We start from the raw sequence: 19,913 nt of genomic DNA on the forward strand, positions 1-19,913 counted from the left end.
CGCCTCTCCCAGCCACTTTCACGGCTTCCTGGAGTAATTCTTTTTTATTTTCATGACGAGAGTGGCTCCGCCTCCCCTGCCTCCCCTGACTGCACGTCACTGGTGCACGGCCCTTTGTTTCCTTCATGCTTTGTTGTTTCTCTCTGCTCTTTAGGGTGGGAGACTTTGTCCCCTGGTCTTGCTTTGAATTTCAGTGAATAGCTTATTCAGACTCTTGCAGGATGCTGGAAGATGTGTACTTGCCCTTATTCAGACTGTTTCCAACACCCATTTGTCTCTACCAGTAAACTTTCAGGGATGTCCAAATAAGAAATATTGCAAGCATTCATCTTCCTGGGAGATGACAGCATTAATATAAGCAGTATTTGTATTGAAACTTTCCTCCATTTGCTTCAACTGCTGATATATTTGGTATATGTCCTAAAGGTAAAGGTTCCCCTCACACATACGTGCTAGTCATTCCCTGAAGAAGAGTGGGGAAAGATGAGGCTTGAGACGCTGAGGAACGTCCAACACAATTTTATTGAATATAACAGCAACTTGTAATACAGGAGAGAATCGCTCGTTCCTCTGCCTGACAGCTATTTATACGAAGAGCTGTCAGGCAGAGAAACCAATCAGGGAAGCAGAACAGCCCGCCTTCAGCCAAGCCGCGCCTGATTGGCTAAGGCGCGGCATGGCTGTTGCTAGCTGTCAACAGAGGGAATCCCCGGTCGTATGTCGGGGAGGAAAGGAATATAACACTCCTTCCCCCCTAGCGAGGACGCATGCGTGACAGCGGAGCATGCGTAGTCGCTAAGATACGCAGGGCGGCGTCGGACACGCCCAGAACGCCTCAGGGAGATCCCACCTTCGTCGCCAGTGAAGAAGAGTGGGGAAAGATGAGGCTTGAGACGCTGAGGAACGTCCAACACAATTTTATTGAATATAACAGCAACTTGTAATACAGGAGAGAATCGCTCGTTCCTCTGCCTGACAGCTATTTATACGAAGAGCTGTCAGGCAGAGAAACCAATCAGGGAAGCAGAACAGCCCGCCTTCAGCCAAGCCGCGCCTGATTGGCTAAGGCGCGGCATGGCTGTTGCTAGCTGTCAACAGAGGGAATCCCCGGTCGTATGTCGGGGAGGAAAGGAATATAACATTCCCGACTCTAGGGAGCGGTGCCCGTCTCCGTTTCAAAGCCAAAGAGACAGCACTGTCCGAAGACATCTCTGTGGTCATGTGGCCGGCATGACTAAACGCCAAAGGCACATGGAGTACTGTTACCTTCCCACCAAAGGCGGTTCCTATTTTTCCATTTTTACATGCTTTCAAACTGCTAGGCTGGCAGAAGCTGGGACAAGTAACGGGAGCTCGCTCCGTTATGCAGCGCTAGGGATTCGAACCGCCGAACTTCCAAGCTTTCTGATCAAAAAGCTCAGTGTCTTAGCCACTGAGCTACCGCATCCCTTTATATGTCCTAAGGAGCCCAAGTATGTACTTACTTGCATCATGCTCAAAACATACTACAAATTTTAATTCCTGGAGGTAAAGACGCCTAACTCCATTTGCCCAGGTGCCAAGAACTACTTGTCTAAAACTAATCTTACCTTGTGCAGTTTTATGTTATTCGTTATTCCCATGCTAGGGACTGTAAACAGCCAGTCACCTCCTCCTCCTCCTCCTCCCTCATCTACACATTTTAAGACAAAAGAGGCATAGGGCTATGTGCTTGCTCAGAAAAAAAAAAGCAAATCCAAATAAAATATTTGCACCCCTTTTCAGGAAATCTCATCCAAAGAACCCTATAAAGAGGGTGGCTAGTGCAAGGCAACCACAAGAGAGAGAATCAAATAGATAGAGCTCATAGATGCTGGGAAAAGGACAATTGTTGGTGGTTTAACATATGCTTTCAATCAACCGAACTGACTGGATACGAGCCGAACTTCACTTGAGTTTGCTTTGCTGCCTGTCAGGCACCATTTCTTTCTAAATAACTACATGCCATTTTCCCCTATGTGCTATTTTTCTGTCTTTCTCCCTCCTCTTTCTTTCAGCCAACACCGCTTTCATTTCTGTGCTTTCCTCTATTGTTCAGCTAAGTCTTCCTTCTCTTAACCAAGCCGATGCCTCTGAATCATCTCCGTACACCCCCATTTCTCTTCTTTCTCTCTCTTTCTTCCACTCCCCTTTCCTTCCCCGCCTTCCTCCCCGTGTCTCCTTTTATTGCCTGCTTTCCTCCTGCCTGTCTTGGCTCTGGCATGCTCTAGGTGGCTCTTTGGGTGCGTGAGCTACTCGACACACAAAGTCTCTTTGTAACTAGGAGAGGCTACTGATCCTTCAGCCAGCTCTCACAGCATCCCCACCTCTTTGCAGTACCAGCCAAAGCCACTGAGATAGAGAGATACAGAAGCAGCAGCGTTTGAGCTCAGATGATGAGGAGAATACAGCTTGTTAAAGAGATACATCCTTCAACCCGGGCTGGCTTCTCCGTCTCTCCGATTGCTAATATGGAAAGCAGCAGGAGTGGCTGTGTTGTAGACCCACCTCGCTTTTCCCTGAAGCAAATCAAGTTCCATGGACTTCACCAGGTCTTCTCAGTGCACCTGTCCTGCCCACACCGTGCCTTTTGGCTGATGGCTATCCTGGCTTCCATGGCCTTGCTCTTGACCTGGTCATCCAACCGCGTCCATTATCTGCTTTCTTGGCCTGTTCACACCAAGCTGCATATCCTCTACTCCCCCAACCTGACCTTCCCCGCTGTCACCCTCTGCAACAACAACCTGGTGCTGCTACGTCGTATGAGTCGAGCGGATCTCCATCTCGGGGGCTACTGGCTTGGTCTGCTCAACAAAAACTTGCAGCCCGCGCCTGCTGTGCAGACCCTGCTGTGGGACCCCCAGTGGCTCTGGTTGGGAAACCTGCTGGACTTCTCCCATTATCTGCCCCCCTTGCCACCACAGGAGCAATCCACACAGCGTTGGCTGGACCGGCTGGGCCACCAGCTCGAGGAAATGCTGCTCTCCTGCCACTTTCAGGGTGAGCGCTGTGGCCCCCACAACTTCACCACTGTAAGTCAGGATTGGGGAAAGGGGGGACTATTGGCGAGGACAACAGACAACTGTTGGGTCCTGCAATTGCAAAGTTACTATTTCAGCAGACTGCTGAAGTATTGGCATATGGCAATCAATCGGGGGGGGGGGGGCGCATTTTTAATTTGGGGGGAGGAGGCAAGGGCTGCAGTGGTCTGGCATGATGCAAGGTTGTGGGGTCATGCATGTAATGGATAGGGACAGCTTGTTTACATTTTCACTAGTTTTAGAGAAAGTCTGGGCAGATGGCAGCCTCTCATTGACCTCATGAGCTGCGGTGGTGCAGTGGTTAGAATGCAGTACTGCAGGCTACTTCTGCTGACTGCCAGCTGCCTGCAATTTGGCAGTTCGAATCTCACCAGGGTAAAGATTGACTCAGCCTTCCATCCTTCCGAGGTGGGTAAAATGAGGACTCAGATTGTTGGGGGCAATAGGCTGACTCTGTAAACCGCTTAGAGAGCGCTGTTGAGCATTGTGAAGCAGTATATAAGTCTAAGTGCTATTGCTATTGCTTATCTAGACTAATCAATTAAGCAGGTTCAGCCAATAGTTTAGAATGCAAGCTCTCAGTGAATAACAAGGCTGGGAAATCACAACCAGATCCTTTAAAAAGGCAAATGGCCAACCACTTCCACACTGTACTATTGTCAAAACAAAATGCTTAGTTATATTCACGTAGCCACTAGGAATTGGGCTCATTTCAAAGGCAAAAAGTTTGGGAATGTTTTTTTTTAACTACCGTATGTTCAGTTGATTTCCAGTTGTGTGTTTGCTGTTTCAGAATGACAGAAAATCAGCTTTTTATTCTCAGGATGGTGTTCTGAGTGGGACTTAAAAAAGAAGAAGATTGTACTTGTATTGCACTTGGCTAACAATTGGGTTAACTTAGAGGAAAAAGGAAAAAGAATTTAGCCTGCTCCCTTGACGATAGAGCAAGAAAGAGAAGTGGTATCTGAAACTCAAAGGAGTACATGAAATATTAATTTTGCTTCTTCTTTGAGCCATGTTTTCTCCTCTCATTTTGATGGATCCAGTGGAAAGAGTCAGAGGTGTATGTGTTTTAGTCCTTTTTGTTTCTGCAGTTCCATTCTGCTCTCAATGAAATTGGAATGTGTATAAAAATGGGTACCTTTGGAATTTCAACGTGTATTTCTTTGACTTGTGAACAAAAGTCATGAAACATGCAGCCAGTGGCTGATCAATTGTGGGTCAGCATGTCTTTTTAAGTTCCAGGCATTTGGAACTCATATATTAATATTTTGGACAGCATTTTGGCCTTTACCACTTTAGCTATATACTGTCTACTTTGGCTATCCTTCTATACAGTTCAGTGTTGTTATTTTCTCTAGTTCTAACCGGGATTCCAATTCCTTTCTAAATTTAATCCTGAAATTTAGAAGCAGAATGCAATGGGCAAAATGAATAAAAATTCATAGAGTTGAATATAGCGAACCTTCGACTAAGGAAGCGTACGACAATTTAATGGAGCAACAAAGAGAAAGGGATTGTAGCGTAGAGATAAGATTGACCGGTGAATTTATAGTAGGTTTCCTGATGTAGACTTCATACACCAGGAATGTTATTGTTCAAATTGTTCATGAAACCTAGCCAAATATGGTAGTTTCCTGCTGCAGATGTTCACACTCCCATCTCTGGCGTTCTGTGGGGGAGATTGATTGACAGTGAAGAGAAAGATTATAGTTACACAGTAGACTAGAAAGCCTAAACATAGCTATGATTAAAACAAACCATAGCTCCCCAAGATATGGAACATAGTTAGTTGTGGCTTGTTCCAAAGCAAAACCAGATGACCACAAGGGAAGGAGAACTTGATGAGACTTGCCACCAGTTCACACCCAAGTACTTTTAGCAGGCCTGAATCTTGTGATTGTGGTACAGTCGGCCACAGATTAAAGAAATGCATATCATTCCCCGTCCATAATTTGCCAATTGAAAACATGAGTCCCTTGAATTATTAAATATTGTGTCTTGAGTATTTTTGCTCTCTGGTTTAAAAATGCATTTTTGGTGTATTTATGTAGATTGTGTTTTTGAAGTTGAACTGTGGTCTAAATATATTTTATTCTTCCCCGTTCGTGTTCTTTTCTTTCAGCGTAGAAAATGACATTAGCTTTGATGTTCTCCTGTTCTGCCTGCCATCTAAAAATCTTTTATCCTCTTCATCATCTATATAGGCTGCCCTGAATCTTCTTGTCTGTTCTTTCCGACAGAGTTATTTTAACTTGTCCTAGTTGTAGTTCAGGCAAATGTCAGGCAGGCAAACAAATATGCTATGCCCTTCACAGTTTCTTAGAACATTTTCATATCGTTAGTCTTCCAGTTTAGTCTCCAGATGCCACTGCCATGTTTCTTAATTCCTTTCTCAAGTTCCCTCTTGTACACCATCTTGTTTCTTCTCCCCAGGAAACAAATCAGTGGTAGGTTGCAGGCGGTATGCCCTGGTACGGGCGTACCAGTGCCTGCCAGGAACACCGGGTACTGTTCCGGTACGGTGCTCTGGAGGGCCTGCCTGCCCATCCGAGTTCCTTACCTTGTTTGAGCTCTTCTGCGCACGGAGCGTACAGTGCCTGTGCGACGCTCTGCCGAGCAGCTGGAGTGTTGCGGAGGCGTCGTGGAGGTAAGGACGCATCTGCGTGCTGTGCACGCGTGCTGCGCATGTGCATGTGAGGGACGCTGAGCCCCATTGCACCATACTGGTTGCAATGGGATCCGGAACCCACCACTGAAACAGATAATGATTTCTTGTGGAGTTTTCTTCCTCCGGTCACTCCAAACTGTTGATTCTGACCCTACTCTCAAACCTTTATAGCAGGAGGCCATTGGCCCTCCCAGAGAGAAAAACTGAAAAAGACTTTCCTCAAATGAATAAAACAAATCTTGGACTCCATCAAGAGACTAAATTGGGCAAATCAACAGCTTCAGTGAATAAAGAGGATGAAAACAAAGGCTCAAATCAAGAGAAAGGAAAGCACAATGGTAACCACAGGGGTAAGCTGACTCAGCAACCTAAGCGAAGAAAATGACAGAAGCGCAAACAAAAGAAAGGTGAGAAAAAAAAGCTTTCTTTCTCCAAACCACAGATCATCTCAGACCTCATAGTTCAGGGGTGTCAAACTCAATTTTATTGAGAGCCGCATCAAGGTTGTGTTTGTCCTCGGGGGGGGGGGGCAGAGGGGTGTAGGCAGCTTGACATCACTCATTGAGGCTCCTATTTTGGCCATGATGGCCTCCTGCAGCCCTCTGCCAGTGAAGCTCCGGAGGACCGCACACAGCCCTCCCGAGCTCCGTTTTCACTGTCAGGGGGCTGCAGGAGGTTGTCGCGGCCAAAAATGGAACACAGAAGGGCCATGTGTGGCCCTCCCAAACTCCGTTTCAGTGTCGGAGGACCTGTGGGTCAGTCCTCGTTGTTTCCAGGGCGGGCCCGCAGGCCAGATCTAAGCACCCTGTGGGCTGGATCCGGCCCGTGGGCCTTGAGTTTGACACCCCTTGGTCTAACAGTCCCCCACTCACCCCAACATTTCTCCATTTGCTCTTTGCTATGATATACAGATCCTTCCTGCCCAAGGAGCTTCTGAGATCATACTATCTACCTACTCCCAAGTCACAATCTTTTATAGCAGTAGGAGAAGGACAAGCCAAAGTTTATTCCTCGAGTTAAAATTATGACCCCTCCCCCAAAATTACACAGAACTGTAACACCTTTTGCCAACTTCCCATTTGTCAGCAAGTATGATAGCTGAAGGAAATGCAACTAATCCTTTTGAAATACTGTAAGCTACTTTTTCATTGATGCTGTAATCCTAAATACATAACATGACATGTATAAGAGTCAAGGCAAACCTCTCCTTGAGATGGTGTCTGGCTGGGATATCTTCTTTTTCATTGCATTCACCTTTACAGAAATTTTAATTGAGCCTTCTTAAGAAGGAAAATCTTTTTTTTTTCCCCATACTGGTTATCCCAAAAGCATAACAAACGAAAAAATAATAGCAGAATGCATACCAAAAATGCAGCAGTCGCTAGCTAGCAGTTAATTCAATAAGCATTAATAATTAAATGATTAATTTAAATATTTGCTATAATTCATGCATCATTCATAATTATGCCATAGTTTAGATTTCCAATGTACAAGTACATGTTTTCTTAAATAACTGAAAATACGGCATGGTCTTAATTATTGCTTTGCATGCTATGTGCTAATTTGGGATTAACAAATCAAGAATGCATACTGGGTGACCTGTGCAGAGGATGGGGTCTTCGAGGGGATGGGAGAATATTAGATTTTGTTTGGCTGAAACCAGGGGTGAAATTCAGGAGATTCTTACAGGTTCTGGAGAACTGGTAGTGGAAATTTTGAGTAGTTTGGAGAACCAGCAAATACCACCTCTGGCTGGCCCCAGAGTGGGGTGGAAATAGAAATTTTGCAATATCCTTCCCCCAGGAGAGGGGAGGGAATGGGGATTTTGCAGCATCCTTCCCCCGCCACGCCCACCTAGCCATGCCCACAGAACCAGTAGTAAAAAAAAAAATGAATTTCACAACTGCCTGAAACCCAGCAGGGACGTGCGGTCAGGGGAGGCAGAGCCTCACCGCTCTCATCATGAAAATAAAAAAAAAAGGGAAAAGGGAAAAGGTGCTGAGGAGCCTTCTGCACACGTGGTCCGGGAATGGGACCACATGTGCAGGAGTCTCCTCTAGCCTCAGCCTCCCTCCTGCACACGTGGTCCCATTCCCCGCCTTCCTGAGTCAACATGAAGGGGACCGCGGAGCGTGAGCCGTGGTCCCGTGGAGCGTGCTCCGCGGTCCCCTTCATGTTGACTCAGGAAGGTGGGGAATGGGACCACGTGTGCAGGAGGCTGAGGCAGCTTCAGCCTCCTGCACACGTGGTCCCATTCCCCGACTTCCTGATCAACATGAAGGGGACTGCGGAGTGCGAGCCACGGGACCGCGGAGCAGTGAGCTGCAGTCCCCTTCATGTTGACTCAGGAAGGAGGGGAATGGGACCACGTGTGCAGGAGGCTGAGGCAGCTTCAACCTCCTGAACACGTGGTCCCATTTCCCGCCTTCCTGAGTCAACATGAAGGGGACCGCGGCTCGCGCTGATGATGTCACCAGCCTCACCAGCCATAAACCTCACCGCACGTCACTGAAACCCAAAGATTAGCATTTGTGTAGAGAAAGATCCTACTACCAAAATTGTGGCTATCTAAATGTTCATTAATAAGAATGAGTATAAATTGTGGGGGGGGGGGGGGTTTCCTTGGTGCTTCCTGAGTTTGCTTGTTTTCTTGCAGATGTTTCATTGCCAGACTAGCACTGATGTTGTTATCTAGTTTGGTAGTGAAACGTCCGCAAGAAACCAACCAAGCTCAGAGAGCAGCAAGGACCCACAGTTCAACCCTGGCTGGTTACAAATATTCTCTTCTATCAATTACCTGAATCATTTTTGTCTTTGCAGAAATCTTAAGTCACTATCAATACTTGCTTTCTATCCTTGACTCAACAACAAGATGGGAACCTTAATGGTTAATACCAGCGACAAGGAAATGGTGGGATTCTAAAATCAAGTGCAATCGCATACATAGCACAGCTCACTATTTCCTAAAACCTCAGTAGATTTAAAGTACTGGCTAATTCTGCAGAGTAGAAACCTGAAAAATATTTTAAAAAGAGGATTGAGTTAGTTGAATTATTTATCTATCACATGTAGTTACCAAGTTCTTACCAATTTCAAGACAAGGACTGCACATATCAAATGTGAGAACAAAGTCCCAAAATTGGAAGGATACTTAGACGCATTCCCTCTTCCTTTATTTTTTTCAATCAGACTTTTTTTCCCCTTCTGTTCAGTCGTGCCTGATTCTTAGAACCTGCTTGACAAGTTTTCTTGGCAAAGATATCAGAGTGGTTTGGTATTGCCAACTTGCTAGGGCTGAGAGAAAGGGATTGGCCCAAGGTCACCCAGCTGGCTTTGTGCCAAAGGCACAAAAAACTCCCAGACCCCTTGCTTTCAGCCTGCCTGCCTTAAGCATTACCCCAAGCAGGCTTCCTATGGAGACATACAGTACTTAATATAAGTACTTTATAGAACTCGGCAGAAGGAAAAGTCAAATTATGACATATACAGATAAATAGACAGGCTCTGCATGTATGGCGGTATTGGGAAAGTGGGCAGAAAAGAAACCTTGCATATTTAATAATAATAATAATAATAATAATAATAATAATAATAATAATAATAATAATAATAATAATAATAATAATAATAATCTTTAATTTATAAACCGCACCCTTTCCTAAACAGGACTCGGGGCGGTGTACAGTCATATTAAAACAGTATGAATACAAAATATAAATATACTTAAATATAGAAATAGGTAAACGGAGGAGGTAGGATGTGGACTGTACAATATTTAAATTAAAATACAAATAAACTTTAAAATTACCCTTAAAAACTACCCAATAAGATGTTTGCCAGGAGGTTAAAATGGGACTATAAATCAGTTAAGCCAGCTAATTGGAACAGGTGGGTCTTAAGCTTCTGTCGGAAGGAGCGGAGGTCGGTGGTAGTTCTGATGTCGGGGGGGAGGTCATTCCAGAGGGTTGGGCCCATCACAGAGAAGGCTCTACTCCTGGGCGCTGCCTGTTGACACTGCTTAGTGGACGGCACCCGGAGGAGTCCCTCCCTGTGAGAGCGGATTGGTCGCAGGGATGTATGAGGTGAGATGCGATCCCGCAGGTAACTAGGTCCCGTGCCATGGAGCGCTTTGAAGATAGTAACCAACACCTTGAAACGCACCCGAAAATTTTCTTTGTGGCTTTATGCAGAATGGTTTATCCCAGTCTGTCTCTGAATTTTATACTTTCAAGAATTTGGCTCAAACCTGCCAGCAAGGCAGAAAGAAGACTACCCAGATGTGTCTACAAATATTTTAAGCTTTCCTCAAGTAGCAGTTGCCAAATGTTATTCCTTTGGCTATTGGTTATATGAATTGCTTGGCAGGGACTTTTATTTGGCCACCTGTAAAGGATGAATTACCCAGCAGCAGGCGAGTGTAAATGCCAGCAGGGCAGACTGCCCTTTAATGGAAGATGCAACCAGTGAATATGCTCAGCAGAACTTGCATTTGTTCACTTTCACTGTGATTTGCTGTTGTTACTGTTGTTGTTCATACTGAAGGATGTAAGGCCACCACTGGTCTTAAGAGAATTCATCAGAGATAGTTAGCTTCCTGAGTCGTGAAGCAAATGAATCCTGCCTGCTCCTTCTATGCATGGCACTTTTTAACCTCCAATCCAGCACATTCCTTATGCCTAACAAGCAAAGGGATATAATTTTTCACAAAGCAGTGTCTTTGGTTCTCAACTGTTTCCCACTGGTTATTATTCATAGTGGAACTCACTGGCTCCAAAGTAGTTGGAACTGGGAAAGGGAGGGAGGTGAGTTCCTAAGATGGTATCCAGGTTGCCAATGAGACCTGAGACATCTGTTTGGCAAGGATGATACAACAGCATATTGATTTAAAGCCGGAACTGTTTTGGGTATTTTACCCAAAGAGAAATATAGTTAAAAAAAATGTATATTTAATTATTCATGTAATAACTGCAGCTAGAATTGTATTTGCACAAAATTGGAAAATGGAAAAAAAATTCCCTCAGAGGGAGAGGGAGAAATGAACAGATTAACGTTGGCAATTAAAGAAAAGGAAGAATCAGTGTATTATAAGAGATGGGGATCTTTTTATCACTGGATAGAAAATGAATATATATAGAGAGAAAGAGAAAATTGAATAATTTGGAAAAGAACGTAGAATTATAGGGGAGGAGTTGAATTAAAAGGCAATTGAAATGTAAATGTAAAGGCAAGATAAAAATAGATTAAAATGATGTAACTGTTAAATATGATGACACAAAGACTGTACCCAGATGACACACTGTAAGATTAATGGTGTAAGAGTGGTTATGGGGGGGGGGGGATTTAAAACTTTTTTTTTAAAGACATATCTTCCTTTTCTCCTTCCTTCAGCTGAATTGGTATTTTAAAAAGAATAATATTTTTAAAGGGGAGCCAGCAACTGCAAAGGAAAGAGCCATTTTTATTTCCAGGCATACCTACAGAGACCATGTTTTCTTGGGAGAGGGGGGAAGAGGGAATAAAGGCAAATTTGAAAAGAAGGTAAATCTGAAAGAGGTTCGTAAGGATAAACAAAATATTAAATTGATTATGTTTCTAACTTTCCCTACAAAGGAAAATTCAAGTGTAAAACCAATAAATGCATATTATGATAAAAATATCTAAAAACCAAACAGAATATATCAATTTGTTTTAAAAAGACAATTCAATGTATGTATGTATGTATGTATGTATGTATGTATGTCATACAAGGGCCATGGTTCCCCACCCGTTGTAGCAAATCAATGTGGCAACCATGTTGGAACTGGGCAAGCCTCTGCCCCTGCAGCCATTTTGCAAGAGTGCCACATCAGGTTCCCAAGTTCCAGATGTGTCCACCGGGCCCAAAGCGTACACTTATTACACTTGTTGAAAGACACAATGTGACACTGCTATAGGTTATCCTCTTCTCTAACCTGCTGTTGGTTATCAAGGCTAGGAAAGTCCACTGGCCTCCAAGAGGAAGAGTCAGGCTCCTATCCTAACCCTACTTTTTCTCCTCCACAGGTTTTCACCCGCTACGGAAAGTGCTACACCTTCAATTCCGGCCAATCTGACAAGCCACCCCTCATCACCATGAAAGGGGGCACCGGCAATGGCTTGGAGATCATGCTGGACATTCAACAGGATGAATACCTTCCGGTCTGGGGAGAGACAGGTAAAAGTGCTTTTCCTCCTTCCCTATCCCTGCATCAGTTCCTCATTTCCCCTCGTGGCAGAATCCTTCGTGTAGAGTCTGCACCAGGGGTGGGTTCCGGCAGCCACTACTGCTGGTTCGCTTGTGGGCAGGCTGCGCAAGGGTGCTTCATTCGCATGCGCAGTACAATAAAAATTGATCTGCAAAACCGGAAAAAAAGATGGCCGGTTGCAGCGACCCAGGCTGCCAAACCACTACCGGTATGGCCGAACCGGTCAGAACCAGTAGGAACCCACCACTGTTCTGCACTGCCCATCCTTAGGCAGCCTCAATTTGCCCAAACCCCCTCCCCTCCTCCAAGACTCCCTCCATTCAATCATTTAAGTAGACTTGCACAACCTCCTGAGACCTTCATCTTGCCTTTCCACATCCTATTTCCTTACTCAGCCTCCCCCTCTTCGCTCCTGTCCTATTCACCATAGCAACCAGCTTAGCAATGCCAACCAGGTAGCTGCCTCTCATCCAGAAATAGCATTTTGTTCTGTTAAGGGAGAAATGTTTTCTTCAAACTGCAGCGGGGGGGCGGGGGGGTGAAGCCAGAGTCCCTAATCAAAGGTCATCAAGAGGCTACGTGGAAAGCATGTTTGCATTCCTAGCTGGCTTTCCATTTCTAGGGAGAAGGGGAGAGAAAGAGAGCTGCATGGGCTGTGCCTGGTTTTAACAAAAATGCTATTAGTGTCCCTGGATCAGAGGTGGATTGCTCCTGGTTCGGCCCGGTTTGGCGGAACCGGTAGTGGAATTTGTTCTATCCTCCTCGACATACGACTGGGCAGCTGGCAACAACCTGATTGGCTAAGACGCGGCTTGGCTGAGCGTGGGTTGCTCCGGTCATTCCTATTGGCTATCCTGCTTAACAGCTCCATATAAATAGCTGTCAAGCAGGGAAAGGTGCTGAACTCCATCTATATATAGTTTAGCTGTTGCCTGTTAATAAAAGCTGTTAAGTTGCCTCAGACGCGTCCTGCCTCATCCTTCGGCCAATCTTTTATAGAATTCAGGCCTGGGTTGCAAATCCGGCAGCAACCCAGGCCTGCCACGCCCTCAAACCGGTTCCTTCGCCACCACTAGGCCGTCACCATTTTGGATTTTGGTGACTGTCATTGTGCAGTTCACTGTAACATGTTTTGCTGCCAAAAAAAAAATCTCTTTTGGTATTTACCAGCCTCCCCTTTCTGCTTGATTTTAATATTTTAACACATCCTTTGGTTTAAAGAAATTTATGGAAAGCTGGCATGCTTGTAAAGGGAAACCTCAATTTCTAAACCATCTTTATTTATTAGAAGGCCTCTGGGCTTCCTTAGACAACGAAAACAGACGAGGGGGAATGTAGGCCAATGTTTTGCTTGAAAGCGTGCCCAGCTGCTCAGGAAAAATAAATAAAACAAAGGGTTAAATCTAGAGGAAACTTCAGGCTGTGAGCTGGCACTTAAAAATTGTAGTGGCTCAGTGGCTAAGATGCTGAGCTTGTCAATCAGAAAAGTCGGCAATTCAGCAGTTTGAATCCTTAGCACCGCATAACGGAGTGAGCTCCCGTTACTCGTCCCAGCTTCTGCCAACCTAGCAGTTCGAAAGCACGTAAAAATTATTATTATTATTATTATTATTATTATTATTATTATTATTATTATTATTATTATTATTATTATTATTATTATTATTATTATTATTATTATTATTATTATTATTATTGTTATTGTTGTTGTTGTTGTTATTGTTATTGTTAAATTTCTAGACCGCCCCCTCTCCCCGGAGGGACTCGGGGCGGTGTACAGGCATAAATTTAAAACATATAAGCAATCAAACACATAAGTAAAACCAGGTTAAACAGCCCCTGTACAATTTATAAAAATTAAAAAACAGACCTTAAAACCAATCTTAGAAAATTTAGAAATAGGACTGAGGTGCGATAGGTGGAATTAGGCCAAGCCGGCTAGCTGGAATAGGTGGGTTTTAAGTTTCTGACAGAAGGAACGGAGAAGTAGAAAAACAGGGACCAACTTTGGTGGGAAAGTAACAGTGTTCCGTGCGCCTTCGGTGTTTTGTCATGCCGGCCACATGACCACAGAGACATCTTCAGACAGCGTTGGCTCTTCGGCTTTGAAACAGAGATGAGCACTGCCCCCTAGAGTCGGGAACGACTAGCACATATCTGTGAGGGGAACCTTTTCCGCTACCTTATCCTGGCACACATTTTGTGACAACACCCAAAAGAGCCTCCCAAAAGGCACTCACTGGCCCAGAAAGGTTGTTAATCCCTATCAGAGGAAACTATGGCAGGTGTGTATTGACAAGATCAGGAGGACCTGCTCTCCACGCCCCTGTAGCTTCAACATCATGCTTCTCCTTGATGCGTGGATGCGTCTCTTGATGTCCCTGGGGATTGGAGAGTGTCAGAATAAAAGAAAGAGACCACCGCCCTTGCTCTTGCCATGCTTTCTATCTCTCTGTGCCATAGATGAGACATCCTTTGAAGCTGGGATTAAAGTGCAAATCCACAGCCAGGACGAGCCACCCTTCATTGACCAGCTGGGATTTGGAGTGGCACCTGGCTTCCAAACATTTGTGTCCTGCCAAGAGCAGCGGGTAAGTTGGAGACACATTTGCTTTATTTAAAATGGTTTCTTGTATTCGTTCTAAAGAGCAGGAATGGTTTTGTGATTAAGGCACTAGGCTGGGACCAGGAGCACCCAGGTTCATATCCACCTTCAGCCATGGAAGTTCACTGAATTATTTTCAGCCCCTCGGTGTTTCTCAGCAAAACCTATCTCACAAGTTATGTTTATTAAATAAAACATGTTTTATGTTCTGACCTAAGCTTCCCCAGAAGCACGAAGCTGAGTCCTCATCCCGATAAACCCCTTTTATTTAATTTACAGTGAATTCCTCTCCAGCAAAGTCCCAGCCCACAGTCTTTCAAGACAATTCACAACTACCGACCTTTATCAGGCTTGGAGAGTGGCCAGGCCGATATCTTTCAGACTCCGCAATACTTGGCAAGAATGCAGGAATGAACTACCGTATTTTTCAGAGTATAAGATGCACCTTTTTTTCCTCAAAAAAGAGGCTGAAAATCTGGGTGTGTCCTATACATCAAATACAGCATTTTTTTTGCCTCCTGAAGCCCCGCCCCTTTCACCAAAATGGCCGTGCATACCCTTATGGAGGCTTTCAGAGAGCTCCTGGGGGCTGGGGAGGGCAGAAATGAGCAAAAAACAGCTCGTTTTTTGTCCCCCCCAGCCCCCAGCAGCACTTTATAAGCCTCCATAAGGCTATGCATGCAATTTGTTTGACAAAAAACGGGCCATTGTTTGCTTGTTTTTGCCTTTCCCCCCCCCCCCCCTCGGAGCACTCTGCAAGCCCCCCCAAGGCTGTTCATGCCTTTTGTTTGAAAAAAACGGGCCCGTTTTCACCAAAAACAGGCCGTTTTTTAGAGGTTTGCAGAGTGCAAAAACTTTTTTTTCCTTTTGGAAAGCTCTTTAACTGAGTGATGAGAATTACATTGATCAAGTGCTGTGCCAGCAAAAACAAAGTCTTAGGTGCTGCAGATTGTCAGCGATTTCCTTCTCCAGCATATGGATAAATACATCTGAAAACATCTGCCTACTCTCTCCCTCTCTCTCCCTCCCTCCCTACTCTATTTCTCTCTCTCTCTCTCTCTCTCTCTCCCTCTATCTACTTACTTACCTACCTACTCTCTCCCTCTCCCTACCTATCTACTGTATTTCTCTCTCTCTCTCTCCCCCATCTACCTATGTACATACCTACTCTCTCTCTCCCTACCTATCTACTGTATTTCTCTCTCTCCCCCCCCCCGCTATCTACCTACGTACATACCTACTCTCTCTCTCCCTACCTATCTACTGTATTTCTCTCCCTCTCTCTGTCCCTCTACCTACCTACACTCTCTCCCTCCCTCCCTCTCTCTCTACTGTATTTTTCTCTCTCTCTCTATTTCTCTCTCCCTCTCTCTATCCCTTTATCTACCTACCTACCTAACTACTCTCTCTCTCCCTACTACCTACCGTATTTCTCTCTTTCTCTCCCTCTCTATTCCTCTATCTACCTACCTACTTTTTTAAAAAAATTGCCTCTTCAAAACCTTGGTGCATCTTATACTCCGGTGCGTCTTTTACTCCAAAAAATATGGTAATTGTCTCCTGCAAACACCCCTCCCCTTTTATTCCCTATGGGAGGGGCCATTCACCATCCACCTGTGGCTTTACTCCCAAGTCGACCCTGGTTTCTTAGCTATTCCCTGCATCTGGCAACTCTACGCATGTGCACACTGGGAACAGGCTCCAGCTGTTCGTCTGCATGTCTGACTCCGAAGGCAGCTGATAACTGGCATACGGCTCTGGCCCCCTCTCTGCCTCCAATGCAGAGCCCTCATCAGAGCCTTCCCCAGACTCCAAGCCTGGCCCACTTTCCTCCCCAACCTCCTTACTGTCTGAATCTGGTGCCAGCTCCACTGGCCGGCAACAATATTTTATTCCTATTTTATCATGAATAAAAATTGAAAATAGTATTTATGTACGCTGCCTTGGATTTCTGGAAGAAAAGCAGGATAGCGAGTGAATGTAAATTCTTGCAAGGGAAAAAAAAAACCAGAAGTGTCCCATTCTCCTTTGTAAAGAATGGCTTAGATTGAAATAGCCCTGAAATCTGAAGCAGGAATCCAGGCTGTGGTCAAATGGCTAGTCCTACTGAATAGCAGGCAGTGACTTCAGAGTTGTATCCTTGTCTACACTGGGATATGCTGTTGGTAGTATTGTTTTATGTGTTTCACTTGTAAACTCTAGTGAGTCCATGTATATGATGTCATCATTACAGGCCAAATGGAGCTCTTCTTTTTGTCTTTGGAAAGACTAAGGAGATATTGACCTTCTCATTCTATCTTCTGTTGCTCAGCTTATCTACCTTCCTCCACCTTGGGGTGACTGCAAGTCAGTGACAGTGGAGTCTGAATTCTATGACACCTATAGCATCACTGCTTGCCGCATCGATTGTGAAACCCGCTACTTGGTGGAGAACTGCAACTGTCGTATGGTGCATATGCCTGGTAAGAAGGAAGGATCTGAAGGGAAGCTAAGGACCGGAGTCCATAGTAGTTGCAATTGTTTATTATTATTATTATTATTATTATTATTATTATTATTATTATTATTATTATTATTATTATTATTATTATTAATAATAATAATAATAATAATAATAATAATAATAATAATAATAATAATTGATGCCAAATGCAGACTCTGCAAAGAAGTTGATGAAACTGTTGACCACATACTCAGCTGCTGTAAAAAAATCGCGCAGACTGATTATAAATTGCGGCACAATTCAGTAGCACAAATGATCCACTGGAATTTGTGCAAAAATTATAATATTAAAACAACAACAAACTGGTGGGAACATAAGCCTGAAAAAGTTACCGAAAATCAGATGGTCAAGATCCTGTGGGATTTTCGTATACAAACAGACAAAATACTGGCGCATAACACACCAGACATCACACTGATTGAGAAAAGTAAGGTTACAATCATAGACATCGCAATACCAGGTGATAGCAGGGTCGAGGAGAAGGAACATGAAAAAGTCGCGAAATACCAGGACTTAAAAATTGAAATTCAACGATTATGGCACAAACCAGCAGTGGTAATTCCAGTGGTAATCAGCACACTGGGTGCTATTCCAAAAGCACTGGAATTGCATTTAAAAAAGTTAAAACTTGACAAAATCACCATCAGTCAAATGCAAAAAGCTGCACTGCTTGGATCTGCACGTATATTACGAAAATACGTTACGACGTCCTAGGCCCCTGGGTGGGGCCCGACTAGTAATCAATGCCAAATCCGGCGAATCAACTGGCCGCTGTGATACAATCGTATAATCATCATCATCATCATCTTCTTATTGAGCCCTTTGCAAGATGAAGGGCTGTTTTATGGGAGTACACTCCAAAATGTGCACGCTATTTTGATATTTAAATGGTGGGCTAGCATGCCACATTTACTTGTGTAACAACAGGTTGCCTATGTTAATGCCTGCATAACCCAGAGCTGAAACTGGATTAGATATTTATTTATTTGTTTTGTTTTGTTTTGTCAAGTGTGTATAAGATAATAGATATAAGTATATACAAGATTATGAATACATGAAATGGATATGAATAAAAGGGAACATTAGGACAGAGATGGTAGGCACGTTGGTGCACTTAGGCACGGCCCTTACAGACCTCTTAGGAATGGGGTGAGGTCAACAGTAGTCTAAGGTTAATATCTCCTCTAGGGTGGTCTCCAGAATGAATCAGGAATATAGAGGACAACTGCATGGCTGTAATAAATGCAAAGGATCTGCAGAATCAGAAATCTAATGTTCCTCAGTTGGATTTCTCTCCTAGTTTTGCATTCTCCAGAATCACTGCTCTGTATTCAAAACAGTAATGAAATAAGGTTGGAGTTAAATTCGGTTTGAAGCATGAGGTGGGGATGGCGGATGGGAAATGAATTCTGACAGTTAAGTGTAGTCGCATTAGGAGATACCAGTACATCTCAATCAGATGCTGTGCTGAAACTCTGCATAGGCTAATAATCATCTGCCCGGCTTCAGTCCAATTCTTCACCAAGTCAGCTGACTGCTGATAGTGCTGGACAGCTCCTCTTGCAGACTGGAGAGAGCTATTGCCAAGTCTCAAACACCCAGCAGACACCACATTCCAGAATTCCAACCATCTCAACTGTTTCAGTTTAATAAGCAAGCGGGAAATGAGAATCAGACGGAGTCATAAAAGCACAAGATTTATAGTGTAGAAGATCCCAGTTCCTCACTTGGAGAAAAGGAGTCTCTGTGGATTTTATTCTGCTAGCCGTTGCTGACTATAGGGGGTGGTGCTCATCTCCATTTCAAGGCCTCTGACAGTCCAAAAATGTTTCTGCAGTCATGTGGCCAGCATGATGTCACTGAGCAGTGTTTCCTCCTCACCGAAGTAGTACCTATTTATCTACTCACATTTGTATGCTTTCAAACTATTAGGTGGTCAGGAGCTAGGCAAAGACAGGTGCTCATCCCGTTGCATGATGCTCAGGTCTCAAACCTGAGCTGTCGGCTTTCCAACTAGTACGCCCAGCATCTTAACCTCTAGCCAGTGGTGGAATTCAAATTTTTTACTACCGGTTCTGTGGGCGTGGCTTGGTGGGCGTGGCAGGGGAAGGATACTGCAAAATCTCCATTCCCTCTCCACTCCTAGGGGAAGGATACTGCAAAATCCCCATTCCCTCCCCACTCCTGGGGGAAGGATATTGCAAAATCTCTATTCCCACCCCATTCTGGGACCAGCCAGAGGTGGTATTTGCCGGTTCTCCAAACTCCTCAAAATCTCTGCTACCGGTTATCCAGAACCTGTCAGAATCTGCTGAATTTCACCCCTGCCTCTAGCCATAGCACCACCCAATCTTCAACTGGGCCTCCAGTTTAAAAAGTTTCACATAGTGAAACTTTTGCAATCAAAAACAATATTGCACTAGAAGTGAACCAATATAAGAATGTGCCATATAGCAATAGCACTTAGATTTATATATCGCTTCATAGTGCTTTACAGCCTTCTCTAAGCAGTTTTACAGAGTCAGAATATTTCCCCCAACAATCTAGGTCCTCACTTTACCGACCTCAGAAGGATGGAAGGCTGAGTCAACCTCGAGCTGGTCAGAATCAAACTGCTGGCAACCGGCAGTCAGCAGAAGTATGTTAATCTGCATAATATATTCAGCTGTGGAATTAACTGTTGTAGGTTTTCAATTCTTTAGATGATTATGATTGTGGTGATGATACTCATACCACCTTTCCTCTTATACGAACCATGAGCAATGTACAAAAGAAATCTATGAAACAATCTTCTGTGGCTGCTTCTAAGCCATTTGACTGCATTGCCTTCTTCATATGAGAAAAGCTGGCA

At 44.3% G+C, this 19,913-nt stretch overlaps 1 protein-coding gene across 2 annotated transcripts in view; it reads left to right on the top strand.

Moving 5' to 3' along the window:
• The window catches only part of ASIC1 (acid sensing ion channel subunit 1), a gene marked incomplete at its 5' end in the record, with an annotated part of 251,877 nt that overhangs the window by 223,594 nt on the left and 8,370 nt on the right, over nucleotides 1-19,913 (top strand). For both annotated transcript variants that reach the window (XM_081938117.1, XM_081938116.1), the window contains 3 exons: nucleotides 11,773-11,923; nucleotides 14,418-14,545; nucleotides 16,871-17,021. In XM_081938117.1, coding sequence (XP_081794243.1) covers nucleotides 11,773-11,923; nucleotides 14,418-14,545; nucleotides 16,871-17,021 — 430 coding nt within the window. The remainder of the gene's footprint in view (nucleotides 1-11,772; nucleotides 11,924-14,417; nucleotides 14,546-16,870; nucleotides 17,022-19,913) is intronic.

The sequence above is a fragment of the Natrix helvetica genome, assembly GCF_964273705.1.
Source record: "Natrix helvetica genome assembly, chromosome: 1".
NCBI classification, from domain to species: Eukaryota; Metazoa; Chordata; class Lepidosauria; order Squamata; family Natricidae; genus Natrix; species Natrix helvetica.